Genomic DNA, 24,508 nt, shown 5'->3' with positions numbered 1-24,508 from the left:
ATAATGAATATACTTGAAGTTTTATTTGGCGTGATTAAATCACATGGATGACTATGTTATTGATATGTAACTCATATCTTGTAATTTTATATTTTGTAATGTAATGTAATATATAGTGGATTGCATGCATTTAAGTTTTTCATTTTTATATATTTTATTATTCTGGACAATGTTATGCTTTTTAACATTACTTCTTAGCAAAATTTTCACAAAATATAGGCTTTAAAAAAAAAAAAAAAGTAGGATTTTCAATATATATATTTTTAAATTTCTATAATAAATATAGGTTTTTACATAAAGAGAATTATACTTTTCAAAATTGATTTTAAAAATCTTTAATATGATATTCGATTTTATTTTTTTAAAAAAATTATGCTTTTAAAGTCTTAGAAAGAACAAAAAAAAAAAAAAGTTTAATCCGGAATCCGGAATCCGATTTTACAAAACCTGAGTTCATCCAGATTCCGATCCAGATCTAATTCAGGCTAATCCAATCCAGATTTTGATCCGGATTTCAAATTCGAATTCTAATTTGAGTATATCCGAATTTTCGAGTCGGAATCCAGATGAACAGCCTAATGTGGCTTTGTTTCAGAAAGGGCATAAGCTTGTTGGAATGATCGAGTGTGACTAAGACTCAAGGGTAAAAACGACTGCGTTTTGCCCATACCAAGAGTTTGTCGGGTATTTCCATTGGCAACGAGGCAATTTGTTATTCTCCATCACGACCGTGTTTTTGGGATCTCAACCAACCCATTCCTCTCTCTTCAATTTGGTACAATTTGTTCTTAATAATTTTATTTGATCCTTCGATCCCCCGAACAAAACCCTAATTCTGCTCTTATTTTGTTGCTGTTATTATAATTATTACTTTGGTTGCAGAATTTGCCGACATGGCCAAGAGTTCCTTTAAGATGGAACACCCTCTCGGTTCGCTTTTCTGTCTTTCCCTTTCTTTCTTTTTTTAATCAGAGACCTGAATGTTTCCTTAGTTCTGAATTTACAATAGACAAAATTAAATCAATATTTATAGTTATTGTTGATTTGTGGCGTTCTAGTATATTGGTTGGCTGATTTCTGTGATTATGATATTTATCAACCTGATTCACTTCAAATTATATGTTTTTCCGGTTTTTCATTCTGGGGTTTTTTGGCAGTTTCCAAATTTGGTTTGAAATTTCGTCATTGTAATGCATACTTCGTTTCTTTTGGCGAACGAGGGTTTAGAGATTCTTCATTTCATTAAATTCCAGAGCAACCCAATGAAGGTTTTGCTCAAGAAATTAAAAGAAAAATCGATGAAGGTTTTCGACTTTATTGTGTAACAGTGACAGTAACTACGGGAGTAGAATCTTGTCTCTTCACTCTGTGGGGGCGTTTGGTTATGAATGAGAATCGTATTTTTTTTTTTTTTTAAAGTGTGTCATGTAGCTTATTTCGGGCAACCATTGTGTTGGTTGTTCTGTAATGTTATGCTTAGCGATTACCTAAAAAAATTATATTTTGATTGGCATTGGATGCCCGAGAACAAAGTTCCAACTAATCCCAGGTCTGGATAGGCCCTTGGCAAAGACTTTTCCGTAAGTGCATCGTGGGTAATTCAAGGGGAAGTTTCCCTAGTCCAATGGCCCCTAGAAATTGTTTGCACCCAAGAGGATAACCTAAAACAATTATGATGCTTGGTGATTAATGTTAAGAACATTGCCCAATCTACATAGAGAAGAATAGATTATATCCTTTGCTCTATGTTAATGTTTGTGTTCTTCTAATATGCCAGAAAGGAGGCAGGCAGAAGCTGCTCGGATCCGTGAGAAGTACCCAGACAGAATACCAGTATGATTGTTAATTTTGTGTGTTGGTGTGTGTGAGAGTTTTGGTTTATTACAATATAATGGTTGGTCTTGTTTAGGTGATTGTCGAAAGGGCTGACAAGAGTGATGTGCCTGACATCGACAAGAAAAAGTCAGTTTTTCTTTGCTTTTATTCTACATCTTTTCTATAATAATCTTCATATGTTATTCAATCACATAATACTTTCATCTAGATTGCTATTTTTACCTTTTTGAGTGCTTCTTGGAGTTTAAGTACTTCTTGGAGTTTAAGTAATACTAGAGAATTATTTATATAAAAAAAAAAAAAAAGTAATGCCAGTGAATGGTTTTGCCATGTGCTGTTTCTGTGTGCTAATGTGTAACTATCTCCTATTTCTAAAGTACTTTTGCTATATTTCTCAGGTCTATTCCTCCTTATTCAAAAAATAAAGAAATATGGACATGTTTAATATATTTCTAGAGTTTTCACCTTTCAAATATATATATATATATATATATTTCTAGAGTTTCCTAGTGAGAACAAAAGATACAATTTTGTAGTTTGATTCTCATTTCTTCTTTAGCCTTGAGTGTGGATTTGGAGGGTTATATCTATGTATATGTATATATCACTTCTATAACTTGCAATTCCTTTTAGTCTATCATTCTCTAAATATGCTCCTTTTTGATGAATCTAGATATCTTGTTCCTGCTGATTTGACCGTTGGCCAGTTTGTGTATGTGGTTCGGAAAAGAATCAAGCTAAGTCCTGAGAAGGCTATTTTCATTTTTGTCAAGAACATTCTACCACCCACTGGTAAGATAAAAGTCCTCTCTTATTTATTAATTTCTGGCACATCATTAAGTTTTGTTGATTTGCAGTATTGGTCTGTAATTGCAGCGGCTATGATGTCTGCAATTTATGAGGAAAATAAGGAAGAAGATGGTTTCCTCTATATGACCTACAGTGGCGAGAATACCTTTGGGATGTGCTGAAACGTGATTAATATGCATCAATGTGAATAGGACTCTCAAAAAATAACAAAAGATGGAGTTATATTAGATGTAAATTCTCTGCAGTATGTTAGTTTAATGTTCATGGATCAATGACTGTTTATATCAGTTTGATGTTATTTTCAAAATGGCCTGGATCGATGACTAGTTCATATTAATTGGACCACTGTTTAGCCTGATCTTCTCTTTTTAAGTTCTCCACAAATTGGATTGGTGATTACTTATATATTACTCTTGACAACCTCTTTTGCGATTGGTCTGAACGAGTAGTTTACGCAAATGAAATGTTTGTACAGCTTCATGGATGTGTGAGCGCTGCTCTGTATTGTAGAATTCTATTTTGCATCCGTTTTACCATCAACATGAAGAGTTACAATAATTTTGTAGAAATCTCCCACCTATCACGCATGCAGTGTCAAGTTATTATGCAAACGAGAAATGGAGTTGTGGGGGACTGTCATAGAATCAAAGTATGTTTGGGCACAAGGAGGATGGTGTTCAAACGAGGTGAGTAGGCCACATGGGTTGGGACTTTGGAAACATATAAGATGTGATACATTATTAAATAACGTTACATATAGTTGAATTATGTAAGCATTGTGTAGTCGTTCTGAAAAATAGTAAGATCTATTATTAAAATATTAATTTTCTTTTTATGTGAGTCTCATATTTATTCATTTCTTTTAAAGTGATTGTGTGACACATATACACTCACGACTTTAAGTATTATTTTTTGACATTATTTATAAGAAAAATCTAATTACAAGCATAGCTGCATATTAATATGTGCATCAATTTAATGTGATTGGTCAAAAAATAGATTTTATGAAAAAAAGTACTAATTTAAATTTTAAATATGAAGGAATTAATATTAGTACGCAGATTAATCTGCGATTTTGTTTGTACGTAATAAAACTCTTATTTAAATGCCCTTGTGTTGATGTATACAGATTAAAAAGAACGTTTATTATGCATCTTCAAATTTAATTTTATAGGCCTTTTAACATTGGAGTTAACCAACATATATAATAACTAACCCGACCTGTCTATAAGCAAAACAAATTAAAGTGACCAAGGAGCTGTAAGTTGCAGCAACATGATACCCTTTTGAATTTCAGGAAAAGTAGTTGGATTATCATGCATCAAAGGATAAATTTGTTCATTTGGAGACCTTTCTCAATCTCAGATATTGATTCAGACCTATTTAATCTCTCCCAAGGTTTGGCTCCTTGCCTCTTGGGAGCTGCAGATGCATCGACCTTGACAAGTCCAGCTGAAGCAGCTGCCTTCATCTCCACCGTCTTGCTGCGCGCTGTCGTGCCCTACCTGTGTCACGAGCTTGTCATCATAATCAAAGCTTTGCGATTGCAATCTTCAGTGCCCCATTGATCACCCCAGCGCGGTGTCTTGCAGCTTGCTTCCCGTCGTCTGAATATTATGTTACCAAAGGAAACTCATGCTCAGATCAATAAAATCATTTAACCAGATAAAAATTATTTAATCATTTGTCCGAGTTCACGGTAATTTTGTTTGTCCTTTTCTTAACGGATATATTTTCAAAGGATAATATTTTTGTCTATAAATAGTTCATTATTAAGGTAAGATGATAACAGGTTATGCCATTGAGCACAGCGGCTGATCTCAAGGTTTCAGGATGTTAGCATGGAACCATCACAGCACATTAGGAAAAATAACAAACAAATCCAACCAAGCTTGAAAAACAGCATGCCTATTTATACAATCTGTCCATAGCTTGATGTAGGGACCACAAACTGGGCATAAGTAAATAAAGGATAAGTAATAGGAAAGTATTATAAATATTTTCCCATGGGGCTCATGATATTTTAGGAGTAGGAAAGGAGCCCAAGCTTAAATGGTTTAAAAACATTTAACCCTAGTCACCTTTGTGAGATTTTCACAATAAAGATGGTCATTGAAGTTACCCTGTCATATCGATCGAGCCCCACTCATAACACTTGTGATTTTACACTTCTAATACAAAATTCAACCATCATTACAGCCTTATATTACACATGAAACTCCAACGATAACCCTAATTCAATACCAAAAGCTGCAAAGAACAAATGTATAATTGAACAACAAAGCAAATAACCAATGAATAACAAGAACCAAGTAAGCCAACAACATAAAACATTAATCAAGAGATCACGAATGACATACGTGGAAGCCAAATATCATAGCAACTGTGGAAGAAAAATATCACAACAATAGCTTTTGCAAATTCAAGTATGACATTGCCCAAATTGCTTGGTCCTCACCAAACTTATCAAACAACAATTGCTCAAATCACGCAAAGTCAGTAATCATAGAAAATCCAATTTAGAGAACATAGTACAAATATTTCATTGGAGAGCATGAAAATCACACAAAGCACAAATCAAAGAAGCTGTAGAATCAAATGGCAACCAAATTGATTTTCCCTAAATTTCTTTCCAAATGTTTAACAAAATCTTAGTTGGTGAAACCATAGAGAAGCTCAAACAAAGATATGCGAGATAGTGAGTAAAGTCGGCTAAGGCTAGGGTAAAGAAACAATGGAACACATGTGAGATAGTGAGTAGAGAGGGATTCGAGAGATTATTTCTCTCAAATGAAACATGTGAGAGAGATTGGAAGTGTGTGGCTTTTAGTTTGTGTGTAACAAGAGTAGAAACTTACCTATCGAAGACAATTGGAGGGATTCCCGTCATTGGACACAAACAATGTTAGAGAGGGTCGATACCAACTAGGGCATAAAAGAGAGTTCAATGTAGGAAACAGAGCAAGAAAAATGCACAATGCCTTTGGGGATGAACAGTAACTCTCCATATTTAAGGAATCATTGTAGTAGCCACAAATGAAATCCCTAATTTAGGAAGCGGGAAGAGAAGTTTTTCCAAAATTTCTTTGATAATTTAAAGAATATGGGCCTTTAGAAACACGGATGAGGGTGCTCTTACTCATATGTAGGTTTATAAGTAACTAATAATATATTTATCGATATTTTTCTGAATTTTATCTGTATTTATTAGTTCCTTAGTAGAACATTTCTATGTGTTGACTCTTGAAATGACCTCTAAAGTCCATAAGATTGGCATATAGAGAATCTCGACATGGAGAAGAGGATAATCCAGAAAATCAAATCTAAAATCATAAGGAGAAATCCTATTTGTAGTCCCTACTTGGGGACTACATGTGCATACATTTTATTAAATGAGAACAAACATCATTTTATAAAGGATATTTTTGTAATTTTAAAAAAATTTAAAGATAAAATTACTTAGCCTTGCATTGCAGTTCCCTTTTGAGGACTGTATGTAGCATTACTCAATCATAAGTATCCACCACATTTTTGGAAATTTTGTGGAACAATCAAATATAGCAAGATCTCATAACAATCCATCTGACATCTAAGGTATTGTTTGTCAAATTCATGTTTAGGCAGACGGGAATTCATAACCCACATAGTACTAGTATGTGAAAATTTGAGAGATCCACTAAAGATATATGACTACTTTATGATACCACATTTAAGGGACCCATTAGGCCTACACTCTTAACAGTCCAAGACCTCACACACCCGAAAATCAAAACTCAAAATTCATAGTAATGATTAAAAATAAATTTAAAAATAAATAATTTATTATGTAAACATTGTGCTATACAAGTAATAATACATGTATACTTTTTATTTTATAATTTATTAGAAAATAATGTTTTAAAATGAAGATATTTTTACAGACAAGATTATTTTTATAAATTATTTTATCAAAATATCAGTCATTTAAAATATTATTTTAAATAAAAAATGTAAAAAGAATGTATAATTGTCTATCAGAAATGACCTCTAATCGAGGTGGGGTTGGGATTGTTTTAGGTGCGCAAAAGTGGCATGAGTTATTGAGTTGATGCTGGTTTTGGTGGTTTTGTTAAAGGCACTTATCTATAGAGTCATCATCTTTACATTATATATATTAAAAAAAATAGATATATAATATATAAATGATGAGTAAAATTTTTCTTATAATCTATTTATGCTACTTTTCTTTCTTAGTTTTTTTTTTTTTTTTTTTTTATGGCAGGTGTCGTAAAATTATTATAAAAGAAATATTTTAGATATAAAAAGATTATATAAAAGTAATTTTATAAATTAATGTAACTTGATATAGTTCGTCAGATTATAAAATAAATTTGATAAATCATATAAAATGATCATATCAATTTATAAAATTAATTATGTATAATTTCTTTGCGGATAACACTTATATTAGAATACGTGAGAAAAGACGAGATCTCAGTTAAATATTTGCAAAAGAAGGTTGTCCTGCCATGTTATACGGATGAATCTCAATTTTCTAATGCGTATTTTTGTAATATTTTAAATCAATTAATATGAATGAACATTCAAAGCTGGAATAGCTCAGTTGGCTAGAGCGTGTGGCTGTTAACCACAAGGTCGGAGGTTCAAGCCCTCCTTCTAGCGCATTTTGTGTTTAATATTTTTACCAACCCTTATTAATTTCTAAATGTTTATTCTTTAGTTCAGCTCGACTTGAAGCAGTCGGTACCCAAAACTAAGGGTGTAAAAAAAAACTGATGAAGCGGATTAAATCGGTTTGATATCGATTTTATTTTTTTTAAAACTGGTCAAAATCGGTCCGGTTCTAATTTTTCTTTTTCTAAAACCAAACCGGACCGGTTTATATATATTTTAATTTTTTATATTATATATAATATTTATATATAATATATAACTATATATAAATTAGTTTTGTATTATATGATAGATTACTAACTAATATAATATTAAATTTTAAAATCTCATATCATTTTGTTTATTGTATTAATAGTTATATTAATATTATATAGTGTATATTAATAGTTATACTAATACTATATCACTATATATTATAATATACTATAATATATCATTATATTATATTTTATAATATATCATTATAGCCTATAATATAATTATAATATATATTATAATATGCTACAATATATTATCACTATAGTGTTATATACTATAATATATTATATTAAAACCGGTAAAATCAGAGTACCGGTTTAGGAGTGTAACCGGTGCGTAATCGGTTTTAAAAAATATAAAACCGGTGCATACCTGTTCGGTCTTAAATTTTGTCTAAAACTGGATCAAACCGGATTGGTTACATCCTTACCCAAAACAATAATTAATAAGAGATAATAAACAAATGTATTTATTTTATGTGTAAACCTTTTAAATTTTAATTTTAATTTGTATTTTGAATTTTATTTGTATCACAACAAATTTCATTGTACCTGTATAAATTAGTAATGATAGATTTCACTAGCAATAAAATATTTAATTACTTATTTTGAGACTTTCAATTATAAAAATAGTTTAAAATATAATTGTTATTTTATATTGTCAATAGCGTGTTGGTCTGATAATTGTAGGTATAAATTTTAGACTAATGTTAGATACAGTTTTAGGTATATAGACTTTGCATATTCATTTAAAGACAAAAAGTATGACCCACTATTAAAAACTTGAGTCTTTTCATGTGGATCCCAGACTAATCCATTTTTTAAAGGGAGTACACGTACAAATCTTACATACGTTATGATTGTATGAATCATTTTTCTAAATTTTATTTGTATCAGTTATCAAGAAAATTAATGGAATAAACACATTAATTACTATTAGAACAAGAAAAAAAAATTCTAAACATTAATATTCATTTATAACTAGTTCTCAATAAATTCTTAAGTATTAAAATAAGAGAAATTATATTTATAATCATAAAGTGCGTAAACACCGTACTTTTCTTTTTAAAATAATAAATAAATATGTGATCCATACGAAAAAGAATTTTAATAGTCGACTTTATTTTTTTTCAAAAAGAGCGCATGTCACTTGTATAACTCATTACTATATCTATTGTTACTTTTAAAATAAAAATATACAAGAGCCTATTAAAGATTTAAAAGTCGCTATCATTTTCTTTTAAATTATGCCTAAAGCAATGATTGGGAGAGTGAAGTTAAGATTTGAATTCAAAATATCGCTATAAAATCAAGTTAAATGATTATTTATATAAAAATTTAATTAATAAAACGAAAGAATTTTAATTATATCATAAAATTTATAGTAAGAGTGTAAAAACATAGGACGGTAATACTACTCAAAATTTATTAGATTATTATTATAAGTGTAATCGGTCTGGTTTGATTTGGTTTTATACATTTTTTAGAATCAGACTTGGTATATATTGGTTTTGAAAATTTAATAATCAAAATTGAACCGATTTAGATCACTACCGAAACCGAAACTTCCAGTTTTTCTAATTTCGGTCTAATTTTTCATGTTTTATGAATTATCTATATTAATAATAATAAGATGTTTACATATACTAAACTATTAGTATATTTATATTATAATCTAAGTACATTATTTTATAATAATTAACACATACTAGTATAGTATTTAATTTAACTATAGTCTATATTAGTTCTAGACTTTTTATATGAGTATATATGATTAAATGTGTAAAAATATATTTATAAAAAATAAATTAATATTGTAATTTATTATGCCAAAAATTTATTTATCATTAGTATATATATACATATATATATATATATATATCAAAAGTAAGTTTATATTAATAACTTAATATTAATGTTTATGTTTAAGATTAAAGTTTTTATGTTATATTAATTTTATATTATAAGATTAAAATTTATATGTTATATCAAATATTATAGTAAAAATTATAAAATTAATTTTACGTTATATCATTTGTTATATTAATTTTATGTTATAAGATTAATATACTTGAATAATAAGATTTGAATTTCATATTATATGAATTAGCAATTTAACATATAATATATATAATATAATATAAAAAATTATAAATATATATCGGTCTTGTTCGATTTAAACCGATTTTGAAAATATGAAAACCGGTGCCACACCAGTTTAGGATCGATTTTAATTTTTAAAAATCGGTATTGCATTAGACCGCTTACAAACCAAATTGGACCTGTCGGTCTGGTCCGCTCCGAGCCAACCTATTTTCCAATTTTTTTTACACTCCTAATTATTATAGTGAATAACAGTTTTGCCGGAATTTATCCGTGTCATTATTTTATGAGTACTTCAACTCAATGATTTTAACTACACACTATATTTAATTTTTTATTCTTTTTAAATTATTTTTTTTTCTATTCATCATCAATATATATTACATATTTGATAAAAAAAATAAAAAATAAAATAAATAATGTATCACGCGTAGTATAAAAATAAGGGCTGTTCTTTAATTACTTTATATTATTCATGATTACTAATTTAATTAGAATATGATTACAAATTAACATATAATAGGTAGAACAATAAAATATTATAAAATAAAAAATAATAATAATTAAAAAAATTAAATATTTTTTAATTATTAATTACTCATTACTATATAATGAATACATAGATAATCTTATGTAGAGAGATTTGATATGAATAGCCAAAGTCAAATTCATCTTATATTATTTTATTATTATATAATAAAAAATAACTATTCCAATATGGAGACATAAAATGGAATAGTCAAAAGTCAAATTCATTTTATATTCATTAAAAGTATCATTTTAACTTTAGATAATCTATCGAGGATATTCTAATGCTGTAGAGTACTCAAATACAATTTAAAATTTTCTCCTTTATTTTTATGTTAAAAATAAAAGAAAAATTACAAAATCTCTGCCGTTCATTTTTAACTAACGCCCATCTTTTTTTTTTTCTCTTAAAAAAAGATAGAAAAATATTTGATGTATAAAGAGATTTTATAGAAAAAATTTTATAAATTGAAATTTGACATAATATTTAGAATATAATTTTTTTATTATAAATAAATAAAATATATCATAATAAACTAGGTCAATTTTATAATTTTTTTTAAAAATTATTTATAAATCTAATATAATAGAAGGCAATATTATTTTTAAAAAGAGTAATACTACATACAGTTGTAGAATGCGCAAGTGCCATACAATCGCTTTGAAAAAGAGAAAAATTCATATTAAAAAATTAATTTCTTTTCATGTGGATCTCATATTTATTTATTTATTTTTTCAAAATGATTGTATGGCTCTTGCGTACTCGACTACAACAATCATTTCTCTCTTAAAAAAGCTCGGGTGAAACTTGGATGTCCTAACCTTACTAGCTGTGAAATGATATATTCGAAGTTGATAAATGTGTGAGCAGTAACGCAGGTAATTGCTGCATCTTCAATTGGAAGAGTAATTCGGTCGAAGGACAATAATTACAAAGAGGGTGACATTGTCCTTAATCCTTTCTCTCCTATTGCTGACTACTGTGTGGTACCCTTCGAGTAGTTAATACGAAAGATTGATCCAACATCTAGGGTTCCACTGTCAGATTATCTTAGTTCTCTAGGTAACTCTTGTTGTTGGGTTGTTTTTTCCCCTCAAGCCTTGTTGTTAATATCTTCAAGGCAATTCAATGAGATATGAAAAATGGGACATATACAGGGGTACCGGGATTTGCAGCATGGGTGGGGATAGAGGTGTTGGGAGAGCCAAAGGTAGGTTCGAATGTGTTTGTTTCAACTGCGACTGGAGCGGTCGGAATGTATGCCGGACAATTGGCTAAGCTCAAAAGTTGCAGGGTTGTCGGCAGCACCGGGTCAGATGAGAAGGTATGTCCTATGCCATACAACCTCAGTATCTGGTGCAGTGCTGCTAGTTGTTAATTGGAAAATTAGATTGTTTAATAAGAATTCTAGAGGCCATAGATGGTGTTTTAGTGTCACGCATGTCAACACTGGAGATGAATGGAAGTGTTAAAACCCTTTTATCAGCAAGCTTGTCGAAAGAGTTCTTAATGTATTGATTCCTGGATACTTGCCTATTATAACCAAATCAAGGCACTCTATTATGTGCCAATTAGCCGAATGCAAAGTGGAGCCTGGAATCCGTTTTCTCTTTATATAGCAACAAGAAAGCTTATTAAAACCAAAGAGTAGAAAGAGGTATTCTTACTTGTATCTTGTAATGTTTCTCATTAATGTTCTTTGTTAAGTTTCGAATCAAGAATCTCGACAAAGTCTAGGAAATCTAGAAAAACTTTTAGTATAATCTATGCATTAAACACAACAAATTGCTAGAACGAACGACAATAATCTAGACAAATACAATCATTCTATTGTTTGTCTCTTCAAGGCACTTCTATTAGAGTTCTCTGTTGGAACTATTATGCTTAGGTATTTGCAACAACTTCTGATGTTTAATATTTTGCATTATTGGCCTATATTATGACGAATCCTTGTGTTATGCTCTTGACTCCCTACATATACATGAATTTCGTTATTGTATGCATTGCTTGCTTGTTTCTCATGATCATACTCGTGACCCTGCAATACTTGGGAAACAATACACATGCATTTTTTATTAATGGAGAACTACGTACTAAGCTAGAGAAATATTAGTGGACACACAGGGTATTATTTGGCATGTGGTTTTAGAGGTTGGAATTGGTTGGCTTTTGCTAAAGATCAAGGGTTAAAATATGATGCATGTGTCCTGTCTTAACCATGCTGTTTCTTTTTTCACTTCAAGTGTAAGATGTTCTTAGTAGTTTCTTAAATTTGATATCTTTGTTGTTTGTGATTCTTAGGTAAAACTCGTAAAGGATGATTTTGGATATGACGATGCATTCAACTACAAGAAGGAAATTGATTTAGATGCTGCTTTAAGAAAGTAATTAGTATTTAACATTTTGATCTCCTATATGTAATTAAAGTAGTGGTATCATCACCACAAAGCATATCTTCTTATTATCTGCAACTCATAATTATCCATCTTAAAATGTTATAGGTACTTCCCTGATGGCATCGATATATATTTCGACAATGTTGGTGGCGAAATGCTTGAGGCTATGCTCAACCACGTTAACAAGCATGCACGGATCCCAATTTGCGGCATGATATCTCAGTATAAGAAGGTGAAACATATGAACATACTACCATTGCAATCACCATGTATTATTTCTTTAAAATGCATGCACATGTAGTAGTAGAGATGCAAATATTTATGATTCTCTATATTAAAGTTGCACGCTTTCTTGTTTGATGCAAAAATGGAGAGACATTGATGGTGTAAGAAATCTCTTGAATATGGTAGGTAAAGAGGTAAGGATGGAAGGGTTTTTTGGTGGGTTCATGTTGAACCCAAGATTTCAAGTTTTGTGTAATTATATATTTACACATAGATTTTGATGATAACAAATGAATTCAAAGAATAAAGAAGTCTCAAGCTCAAGTTGTCTACACAATGGAGTCAAGCACATCAAGGAAACAAGCATGAGCAAGAAGGGAACAAGTTCACATTAAAATTATAGAGTAATGTTGTAAATCTCTTCAAAATTCGAAATTAGGATTAATGCTCAAAATTAATATTTTATTATAAAGCATTAAAATACATTTTCCACATGTGCATGAATATTTTTTTAAAAATTAAATTTGAAAATTTTGAAAGATGATTGATTGTCATCTTTTGCATGTGCATGCCTTGATTAAAGGGTTGAACTTTGAAGATATTAAAGATGATTGATTGTCATCTTTCACATGTGCATGTTTTATTTGAATATTTTCAAAAGTGATTGATGCTTTTTTAGACTTATACAAAAGGTAGATGATTTTGTTTGAAAAATTTGAAAAGTAAAGTGTGCTCATTTTGTCATATGCAAAAAGTAAAAGATTAGGTTTGAATTTTTTTGAAAAAGAAAATGTGCTCATTTTGTCATATGCCAAAAGTAAAAGATTAGGTTTGATTTTTTTTTGAAAAAGTGAATGATGTTGTCTTTGACAATTGAAAAAGAAGAACCTTTTATTTGAATTTTTTGAAAAAGTGAATGATGTTGTCTTTGACATGTGAATCTTTTTAAATTTGAATATGAAGTCTCATATGCCTATAAATAGATCATTTGAGAGCTTCACATTTACAACACCAAGAGCATACAACATTCATTCAAAGCTTTCATTCTCTCTTCTCTAAGCATTGAGCCTTAATCCTTGTTCATTTTGAGAGATATAGTTTGCGCTGTATTGTTCTTATTTCACTCATTGAGGAGTGTTTTCTGATAACCTACCCACTATCAGCTCTTGTATCAGAAAAAGGGTGTGTATAACCCTTGTGTGTGTAGAAAGTATTCTACACGGGGAATAGTTGAATCACCACGTGTAAGGTGATTGCAAGTGTAGAGGGTGTTCTACACAGATCCTTTGTAGCGGTATTGTTCAAAGGTGTAATAGGTTTCTATCTCCACCTGAAGGAGGTTGAATAGTGAATTTGGGAATCCTCAAGGGGTAGCTTGAGGCGAGGACGTAGGCAGTGGGGCCGAACCTCGTTAACATACTGAGTTTGCTTTTCTCTTACCCTTACTCTTTATATTTATTGTTATTTCATATTTTGTTTATATTTTATATTATATATTTGATTTATAATTGTTATTTTTTTTAATACAACTCAATTCACCCCCCTCTTGTGTTAGTCATCTGGGCAACAATTGGTATCAGAGCTAGTTGACCTGTACTGTTCATACAGGCAGATCACTCATGAGAACTCTCGCTTGTGACTGTGTCACCGAAGCAAGACTCTCCGACCATGAGTGACGGTGCACCGGTAGAGACGGTGGCCGGCTAGTCTGGTAGGTACAATTGTTAGGTGACATAAGTGCGGCCTATGACCAGTATCAATTGGTATCAGAGCTAAGAGCTCTATTATAAGATTAACTATCTTTTGAGTTAAGATCTTATGGCTAACATTGCAGCTTCATTTGGTGAAGGTCAATCTAGCAGTCGGCCTCCACTCTTTTGTGGAGATAATTACTCATTCTGGAAAGTTAGACTGAGAATATTTCTTCAAGCTCAAGGTAGAGAAATCTGGAAATGTATTGTAAATGGACCTTATATTCCAACAAAAGTGGTTGATGGAGTAAAGGTCAAAAAGGAAGAAGAAGAGTTTGATCGTGAAGACGATAGACTTTATACTTTAAATTTAACTGTTATGAATTTATTATATAATGCTCTTAATGGAAATGAGTTTAATAGAATAATGAATTGCGCTACGGCAAAGGAAATTTGGGATAACTTGGAAGTAACTTATGAAGGAACTTCGCAAGTAAAGGAATCAAAAATTTATATTCTTACTCATGAATATGAAATGTTTAAGATGAATGATGATGAATCTATTTCTAGTATGCACACTCGTTTTACTAACATCATAAACAGCTTGACAGCTCTTGGCAAAGTTTATTCCAAGGTGGAGATAGTAAGAAAAATTCTCAACTCTTTACCAAAACGTTGGGAATCAAAAGTTACAGCGATTCTTGAAGCTAGAGACCTCAAGAAGCTCGAAGTCAATGAACTCATCGGGTCACTTATCACCCATGAGTACACATTGAAAAGAGGAGAAGAAGAAGGAAAGCCAAAGAAGAGCTTAGCACTTAAAGCTGTTCCTCATGAAAGTGGAAGTGATGAAGATGAGGAAAATGACGATAAAGATGAAGAAGTTGCGATGATAACAAGAAGAATTCAGAGGTTCTTGAAGAAAAATAGAACTCCTCCGAGGAAATCTTTCAAAAAGTTTTCCAAGAAAGATTCAGGTAAAAACGACACTTTAATTTGTTATAAATGCAATAAGCCTGGTCATATCAAGCCAGATTGTCCTCTGCTAAAGAAAGATCGAAACAAAGGCAAGAAAGCAATGAAAGCTACATGGGATGATGATTCAAGTAGCTCAGATAGTGAAGCAAGTAATGAAGAATCAACAAATTTTTGTCTTATGGCTAAAGATGACATTGAGGTAACAAATCTTGATAATATTGAAAATCCTTCATATGAAGAATTGCAAAATGTTTTAGAAGAGATTTATGAGGAATTTGAAAAATTGGGTATCAAGTATACTGTTTTGAAAAAGAAAAATTCTTCTTTAACAAACGAAATTGAAATTTTAAGAAAAGAAAGTATCATTTTGAAAGATGAAAATCTTGAATTGAATAAGAAGAAAACCGATTTAGAAAATATTGTTGAAAACTTTACGAATGGAAAAAGAAATTTTGAAAAACTTCTTGGTAGTCAAAGATGTATTTTTGACAAGGCAGGTTTGGGATATATGCCAAAACAAAAATACAAACCTTATAAAAATTTCTTTGATAATCATTCTACATCAAAGACTAATATTCAAAATTCTTTTCATAAAAATAATTTTGTCAAAAAAGGATATTATTATAATCATTCAAGTTTTTCATATATGTTACATGCTATTTGTAATTTTTGTAATAGAAATGGTCATAATTATCATACTTGTCCTATTAGAAGAAATCATACAATGACTATTAGGGCCATATGGGTACCTAAAAATCTTGTTTCTTCTAATACTAATAAATAAATGACCCAAAGAACTTGGGTACCAAGAAAAATCATTTTAATTGTTTTTATAGGTATGCATGAAGTCATCCACAAGCAAAAATAAGTGGTTTTTAGATAGTAGATATTCAAGACACATGACGGGAGACCAGTCTAAGTTCTTTGATCTTAGATCTAAAGAAGAAGGACACGTGACATTTGGAGACAACTCGAAAGGGAAGATCGTGGGAATAGGTAAAATTGGTAATGAATCTTCTCTCATAATTGAAGATGTTCTACTTGTTGAAGGTTTAAAACATAATCTTTTGAGCATAAGTCAATTATGTGATAAAGGATTTACAGTTACTTTTAAAATGGATAAATGCATTATTTTGAATGATCATGATTGTAATATTTGTTTTATTGCTTTTAGAAACAATAATGTTTATACAATTGATTTTGAAGAAATTACCTCACAAGATGTTATTTGCTTGTCAGCTCAAAATGAAACTAGTTGGTTATGGCATAGAAGATTAGGTCATGCCAACATGGAACTTATTTCCAAACTTTCAAAAAATGATCTTGTGAGAGGTTTACCAAAAACATATTTTCTTAAAGACAAAATTTGTGATGCATGTCAATTTGGTAAACAAACAAAAACTTCTTTTAAAACTAAGAAACATATTTCCACTACTAGACCATTGCAACTAATACACATGGATCTTTTTGGACCAAATAGAGTTGCAAGTCTAGGAGGAAAATATTATGCATTTGTTATTGTTGATGATTTTTCTAGATATACTTGGGTTATCTTTCTTGCTCATAAAGATGAGGCACATAATGCCTTTACCAAGTTATGCAAGAAAATTCAAAATGAAAATGGCTATACTATTTCAAGTATCTGAAGTGATAGGGGAAAAGAGTTTGTTAATAAAAATATTGAAACATTTTGTGATGAAAACGGTTTTGTACATAATTTTTCTGCTCCTCGAACTCCTCAACAAAATGGGGTAGTAGAGAGGAAAAATAGATCTCTTCAAGAAATGGCAAGAACAATGCTCAATGAGAATAACTTGCCTAGTTATTTTTGGGCCGAAGCGGTAAGTACTGCATGTTATGTTATAAATAGAGTTATGCTAAGGTCTAAGTTAGATAAAACCCCCTATGAGCTTTGGAATGAGAAAAAGCCCAACATTGGTTACTTTCATGTATTTGGATGCAAATGTTTTATTTTGAATGACAGGGATAGTTTAGGCAAGTTTGATGCAAAATCTGATGAAGGTATCTTTCTCGGGTATTCTACTAATAGTAAAGCTTATAGAGTATTCAACAAAAAGACTTTGACTGTACAAGAATCTATGCATGTAGTATTTGATGAATCTAATTCTCCACTCTCCAAGAAATCTATTGATGAAGAAACAGAAGGTATAAATAACACAGAAAGTCTCAATATCAACAAAGAGAAAACAATAGAGGAAGTTCAACATGGAGCCATCAGGAAAGATCATCAAAATTTAATACAAGATGCAACCAAACAGTAGAAATTTGTAAAAGATCATCCAGTGGAACAAATTTTGGGAGAACCTTCACAAGGTGTAAGTACTCGATCATCTCTTAGAAATATTTGCAATCATACTGCTTTTCTATCTCAAATTGAACCTAAAAATATTGATGACGCACTTCTTGATGAATCTTGGATTCTAGCTATGCAAGAAGAATTGAATCAATTTGAAAAAAATGATGTTTGGACACTTGTTCCTAGACCCAAAAATTATACTATTATTGGAACAAAATGGGTTTTTAGAAACAAGAAAGATGAGTCCGGAGTCATTACTAGAAATAAGGCTCGACTTGTAGCCCAAGGTTTTAATCAAGAAGAAGGAATCGATTATGATGAGACATATGCACCTGTCGCAAGAGTAGAAACTATTCGAATGCTACTTGCATATGCTTGTTATAAAGATTTCAAACTTTTTCAAATGGATGTTAAAAGTGCTTTCTTAAATGGTTTTATAAATGAAGAGGTATATGTTGAGCAACCTCCAGGTTTTGAAAATCATATTTCCCCAAATCATATTTTCAAACTCACAAAAGCACTATATGGACTTAAACAAGCTCCTAGAGCTTGGTAAGAAAGACTTAGTGGCTTCTTGATTGAAAAAGGTTTTTCAAGAGGAAAAATCGACACAACTCTTTTCATTAAATATGAAAATGATGATATTCTTTTGATTCAAATTTATGTTGATGATATAATATTCGGTGCTACTAATGAAAATATGTGTCAAGTTTTTGCTAAGACTATGCAGGAAGAATTTGAGATGAGCATGATGGGAGAACTTATATTCTTTCTCGGATTGTAAATTAAGCAAGCAAAAAGTAGGACATTTATCAATCAATCAAAATATATTAAGGAATTACTGAAGAAGTTTGGGATGGAAAATGCTAAGGAAATTGGAACACCAATGAGCCCATCAACTAAACTCGATAAAGATGAATCTGGTAAGCCAGTTGACTCGAAAATATATCGAGGTATGATTGGTAGCTTATTATATTTAACAGCCAGTAGACCAGATATTATGTTTAGTGTGTGCTTATGTGCACGCTTTCAATCATCTTCAAAAGAATCACATTTAATTGCAGTTAAGCGCATTCTTAGATATCTTAGTGGTACAATTAACCTAGGGTTATGGTACCCTAAGCACACATCTTTCGATCTAATCAAGTACACAGATGCAGATTATTCTGGCTGTAAAATAGATCGAAAAAGCACTAGCGGAGCATGTCATTTCTTAGGTCATGCACTAGTTTCCTGGTTTAGTAAAAAACAAAATTCTGTTGCACTATCTACTGCTGAGGCAGAATATGTTGCTGCGGGTAGTTGTTGTGCTCAAGTTCTCTACATGAAGCAACAACTTGAAGATTTTAAACTCATGTATAATCACATTCCAATCAAATGTGATAATACAAGTGCTATAAATCTTTCAAAGAACCCAATACAACATTCTAGAACTAAGCATATTGAAATAAGGTATCATTTTCTTCGAGATCATGTGCAAAAATGCGATATAATATTAGAGTTCACAAACACACACGATTAGTTAGCAGATATCTTCACAAAACCTTTACCAGAAGATAGATTATGTATGATCAGAAGATAAATAGGTATGATGCATGCTATGAATATCCCTTAAAAGATAGACTAGAGTCAATAAAAATAGAGATAGATTTTTTAAATACTTTTACATAAACTTGAGATTCTTAGCCTCATGTTTGAGACGCTCATTCTCTTCATACAATATCATGTCATTCTTATCCATGGGAACTGGCAAGCGGAATGAAGAATCTAATAAAGATTTCAACTGTTTATTCTTCTGCTGAATGATTCCTTCCCTTGTGTGAGACTCTTGAACAATTCGTTGAAGTACAACAATTTGTTCTTTGAGCTTTTCAACTTCATGATTTTTGGCTTGTAGCCGTTGAGAAAAAGCAACAATAGAGGAAGAGTAGCGAGTCCCAAGACTCACCAAGTCATAAATAGCATCAGAATCTGACTTATTAGTCAGATTATTATTTTCTTGCTGCAACATGGCACCAATGGCAGCTGCAAAAAGGACAGGAGGTTGAGATGCAGAATGCCTCATGGATGGATCTAGAGAAATGTTAGAAGAATGAGCCATTGAGAAAAGAATAGAAGGCTTAAAACGAGAATGCTGAAGGAATGCAGATAAGTTATAGAGATGAGATGAAAACTTGATGCGGATTGAATGAACTTCAGGACTGATTTTATAGAGATAACATAAAGAATAAGACAAACTATTTTCTCTTCAAATCTTATTTAGTCAAAAGAAATACAAGATATGCTGGACACACATTGTCAAAAGTTTTCTTACTAAGCCAGCGAGATTAACAGTAGATTGTCCCTATTTTTCTAGTAAACGATGAACCTCTGCTGTTATCTGCCGATGTTGACCTTGTATCTGAACACTTTTTCGTTCCAGCTCCTCTATTCGTGGTTGCAGATCATGAGCATACCAATCTGCAAAATTTTTCAACTCTTGGTTTTCTTGCTTTAGCCTTTTATTCTCACTATCCTTATTAGCAAGCTTCTGTCGTAACTCAGATATTTGCATATTAAGATGATCAATCTCACTCACCCTCGCCATTAACCTTCGAGACAAGATCGTAACAGAGGCAGCATATTGACTACTGAGCATTCTTGATTCTGCAATAATCTCAGAATCAGCCTTACTAGAAAAACGGTTCACTGCTCCTATCATGGTATTGACGGTCTCAGGAGAGAAGATTGATGATTGATGCGTTAGGGGTTCCTGATTCAAGTCTGGAACATTAGTGGAAGAGAATTGCTCAGCCATTCTATCGTTGTGGAAAAACAGAACTCAGGTCAAGAAGTGATTATTTTTTTTGGCATCCGATAGATGAAAATGATCATTTTTTTACAGAAACTCGGAGCCTTCAATCCCGTTTGTCAATAACATCAGGCGATTGTTTAAATCTTCAGCCGTATTAAATTCATAGAGTTAGGCCTCGAGGCTTTGCAGCACTTGTCGGGTCACGGACGGCTCCATTTTTCAACTATCTACAGTGACTATTAAACGCATCGTTTTCTTTAGTCCATTTATTTGCTGCCGATCCTTTTTAATGATGCCAAAAGGGGGAGAAGTTTTAGACTAGAACATTAACATTGTTTAAATTGTTAAACTTGTTATATATGCTTGGAATTATATTTATATTTTTGCTTGAAAAACTAACGCACATTCTCAGGGAGAGCTTAAGTATTAATACAGGTTTCAGGTTCTATCAAGTATTTGTCATCATCAAAAAGGGGGAGATTGTTGAACCCAAGATTTCAAGTTTTGTGTAATTATATATTTACACATAGATTTTGATGATAACAAATGAATTCAAAGAATAAAGAAGTCTCAAGCTCAAGTTGTCTACACAATGGAGTCAAGCACATCAAGGAAACAAGCATGAGCAAGAAGGGAACAAGTTCACATTAAAATTATAGAGTAATGTTGTAAATCTCTTCAAAATTCGAAATTAGGATTAATGCTCAAAATTAATATTTTATCATAAAGCATTAAAATACATTTTTCACATGTGCATGAATATTTTTTTGAAAATTAAATTTGAAAATTTTGAAAGATGATTGATTGTCATCTTTTGCATGTGCATGCCTTGATTAAAGGGTTGAACTTTGAAAATATTAAAGATGATTGATTGTCATCTTTCACATGTGCATGTTTTATTTGAATATTTTCAAAAGTGATTGATACTTTTTTAGACTTATACAAAAGGTAGATGATTTTGTTTGAAAAATTTGAAAAGTAAAGTGTGCTCATTTTGTCATATGCAAAAAGTAAAAGATTAGGTTTGAATTTTTTTGAAAAGGAAAATGTGCTCATTTTGTCATATGCCAAAAGTAAAAGATTAGGTTTGATTTTTTTTTGAAAAAGTGAATGATGTTGTCTTTGACAATTGAAAAAGAAGAACCTTTTATTTGAATTTTTTGAAAAAGTGAATGATGTTGTCTTTGACATGTGAATATTTTAAAATTTGAATATGAAGTCTCATATGCCTATAAATAGATCATTTGAGAGCTTCACATTTACAACACCAAGAGCATACAACATTCATTCAAAGTTTTCATTCTCTCTTCTCTAAGCATTGAGCCTTAATCCTTGCTCATTTTGAGAGATATAGTTTGCGCTGTATTGTTCTTATTTCACTCATTGAGGAGTGTTTTCTGATAACCTACCCACTATCAGCTCTTGTATCAGAAAAAGGGTGTGTATAACCCTTGTGTGTGTAGAAAGTATTCTACACGGGGAATAGTTGAACCACCACGTGTAAGGTGATTGCAAGTGTAGAGGGTGTTCTACACGGATCCTTTGTAGCGGTATTGTTCAAAGGTGTAATAGGTTTCTATCTCCACCTGAAGGAGGTTGAATAGTGAATTTGGGAATCCTCAAGGGGTAGCTTGAGGCGAGGACGTAGGCAGTGGGGCCGAACCTCGTTAACATACTGAGTTTGCTTCTCTCTTACCCTTACTCTTTATATTTATTGTTATTTCATATTTTGTTTATATTTTATATTTTATATTTGATTTATAATTGTTATTTTTTTTAATACAACTCAATTCACCCCCCTCTTGTGTTAGTCATCTAGGCAACAGTTCATATTTGGATCGTTTTGGGGATTTTCCAAAGGAAATGGAGAGCTACGTAAAAGAGGGCAAGATTAGTTCCAAGTACACAATCTACCATGGAATCGAGAGCTACTTGGAGAGCTTAGGCTCCCTCTTCACAAGCACTAATGTTGGGAAAGTTGTGATTGAATTCAAATCATAATTTGAAGATTATCAACTCTATTTTCCTCTGGCTTAAATAATTAAATGGTGAGATTAAAATTAATATCATTTGGTTTCTGTGCCATGGTCCATGGTAAGATCTTTAATTATGAGCTCTTCATATTGTAAGTGAAACTAATTTTGTAAGCGAAAATAATTTTGGGATTGCAGCCTCTCTCTCTCTCTCTCTCTCTCTCTCTCTCTCTGTGTCTCTGTGGGCGCGCGCGTGCCACTACTTTTACTTGTTGGAACCATTGGAGTTGATAAAAAAAAAAAAGAAAAAAAAGAAAAGAACTTAATTGTGTGGAAATGAGAGTTTACTACAACCATTTGGGCCAGTTTAGATATTGGGTTAAGTTGAGTTCTTTATTAATAGTAATGAATTGAGATGGTGAAATGATTTTTGTAGAGCCCACCTAAGATTATGAGTTTATATGTGTTCTCTCTCTCTCTCTCTCTCTCTCTCTCTCTCTCTGTGCGCGCGTAGTATGCCGCTGCTTCTACTTGTTGGAACCATTGTAGTTGATAAAAATAGAGAAAAAAGAAGAAGAAAAGAACTTAATTGTGTGGAATGAGAGTTTACTAGAACCATTTGGGCCAATTTAGATATTAGGCTAAGTTGAGTTCTTTATTAATAGTAATGAATTGATATGGTGAAATGATTTTTGTAGAGCCCATTTAAGATTATGAGTTTATATGTATTCTCTGTGTGTGTGTGGGGGGGGGGGGGGTATGGCACTGCTTCTGCTTGTTGGAACCATTGGAGTTGATAAAAATAGAGAAAAAGAAAGAAAAAAAGAAAAGAACTTAATTGTGTGGAAATGAGAGTTTACTACAACCATTTGGGCCAGTTTAGATATTGGACTAAGTTGAGTTCTTTATTAATAGTAATGAATTGAGATCGTAAAATGATTTTTGTAGAGCCCACCTAAGATTATGGATTTATATGTGTTCTCTCTCTCTCTCTCTCTCTCTCTCTGTGTGTGTGTGTGTGTGTGTGTGTGTGTGTGTGTGTGTGTGTGTGTGTGTGTGTGTGTGTGTGTGTGTGTGTGTGTGTGTGTGTGTGTGTGTGTGTGTGTGTGTGTGTGTGTGTGTGTGTGTGTGTGTGTGTGTGTGCAGTATGCCGCTGCTTCTACTTGTTGGAACCATTGGAGTTGATAAAAATAGAGAAAAAAAGAAAAGAAAAGAACTTAATTGTGTGGAAATGAGAGTTTACTACAACCATTTGGGCCAGTTTAGATATTGGGTTAAGTTGAGTTTTGTATTAATAATAATGAATTGAGATGGTAAAATGATTTTTGTAGAGCCCCCCTAAGATTATGAGTTTATATGTGTTCTCTGTGTGTGTGTGTGTATGTGTGCAGTATGTCGCTGCTTCTACTTGTTGGAACCATTGGAGTTGATAATAGAGAAAAAAAAAAAAAAGAACTTAATTGTGTGGAAATGAAAGTTTACTACAACCATTTGGGTCAATTTAGATATTGGGTTAAGTTGAGTTCTTTATTAATAGTAATGAATTGAGATGATGAAATGATTTTTGTAGAGCCCACCTAATATTATGAGTTTATATGTGTTCTCTCTCTCTCTCTCTCTCTCTCTCTCTCTCTATGTGTGTGTGTAGTTTGCTGCTGCTTCTACTTGTTGGAACCATTGGAGTTGATAAAAATAGAGAAAAAAAAGAAAAGAAAAGAAAAGAACTTAATTGTGTGGAAATGAGAGTTTACAACAACCATTTGGGTCAGTTTAGATATTGGACTAAGTTGAGTTCTTTATTAATAGTAATGAATTGAGATGTTAAAATGATTTTTGTAGAGCCCACCTAAGATTATGAGTTTATATGTGTTTAGATGTTAAAATGAGTTTAGATATATTTATTAGAAATTAAAAATGGTTGTAGG

At 31.5% G+C, this 24,508-nt stretch overlaps 1 protein-coding gene, 1 long non-coding RNA gene, 1 other non-coding gene and 1 pseudogene across 3 annotated transcripts; 3 read left to right on the top strand and 1 right to left on the bottom strand.

Moving 5' to 3' along the window:
* The first annotated feature begins 664 nt into the window (after window positions 1–664).
* LOC122308509 (autophagy-related protein 8C-like) lies at window positions 665–3,004 on the top strand. The gene is made up of 6 exons (XM_043121875.1): window positions 665–775; window positions 883–930; window positions 1,778–1,833; window positions 1,910–1,962; window positions 2,510–2,628; window positions 2,713–3,004. Exons 2-6 carry the CDS (start codon window positions 894–896, stop codon window positions 2,805–2,807), a joined length of 360 nt encoding a protein of 119 aa, XP_042977809.1. The 5' UTR covers window positions 665–775; window positions 883–893; the 3' UTR covers window positions 2,808–3,004.
* An 847-nt stretch (window positions 3,005–3,851) lies between these two features.
* Window positions 3,852–5,781, bottom strand: LOC122308015. The gene is made up of 2 exons (XR_006241892.1): window positions 5,505–5,781; window positions 3,852–4,253 (listed from the first exon to the last, which is right to left on the bottom strand). It is a non-coding gene; the product is annotated as an uncharacterized LOC122308015 (long non-coding RNA).
* A 1,453-nt stretch (window positions 5,782–7,234) lies between these two features.
* TRNAN-GUU lies at window positions 7,235–7,308 on the top strand. Its single transcript has one exon. It is a non-coding gene; the product is annotated as a tRNA-Asn (tRNA).
* Window positions 7,309–10,948: 3,640 nt separating this feature from the next.
* Window positions 10,949–22,972, top strand: LOC122306282 (annotated as a pseudogene).
* The last annotated feature ends 1,536 nt before the right edge of the window (window positions 22,973–24,508 follow it).

This window comes from Carya illinoinensis, chromosome 4 (assembly GCF_018687715.1).
Source record: "Carya illinoinensis cultivar Pawnee chromosome 4, C.illinoinensisPawnee_v1, whole genome shotgun sequence".
Classification (NCBI taxonomy): Eukaryota; Viridiplantae; Streptophyta; class Magnoliopsida; order Fagales; family Juglandaceae; genus Carya; species Carya illinoinensis.
The sequence above is the reverse complement of the archived record's forward strand: the minus strand, read 5'-3'. Positions and strand labels throughout refer to the sequence as shown.

Excerpts from the sequence above, each read along its gene's own strand:
- LOC122308509 (XM_043121875.1), top strand. The coding sequence starts at position 894 with ATGGCCAAGAGTTCCTTTAAGATGGAACACCCTCTCG. Across the intron at positions 1,834-1,909 it reads AGTACCCAGACAGAATACCA|GTGATTGTCGAAAGGGCTGA; the intron begins GTATGATTGTTA and ends GGTCTTGTTTAG. Across the intron at positions 1,963-2,509 it reads CCTGACATCGACAAGAAAAA|ATATCTTGTTCCTGCTGATT; the intron begins GTCAGTTTTTCT and ends TGATGAATCTAG.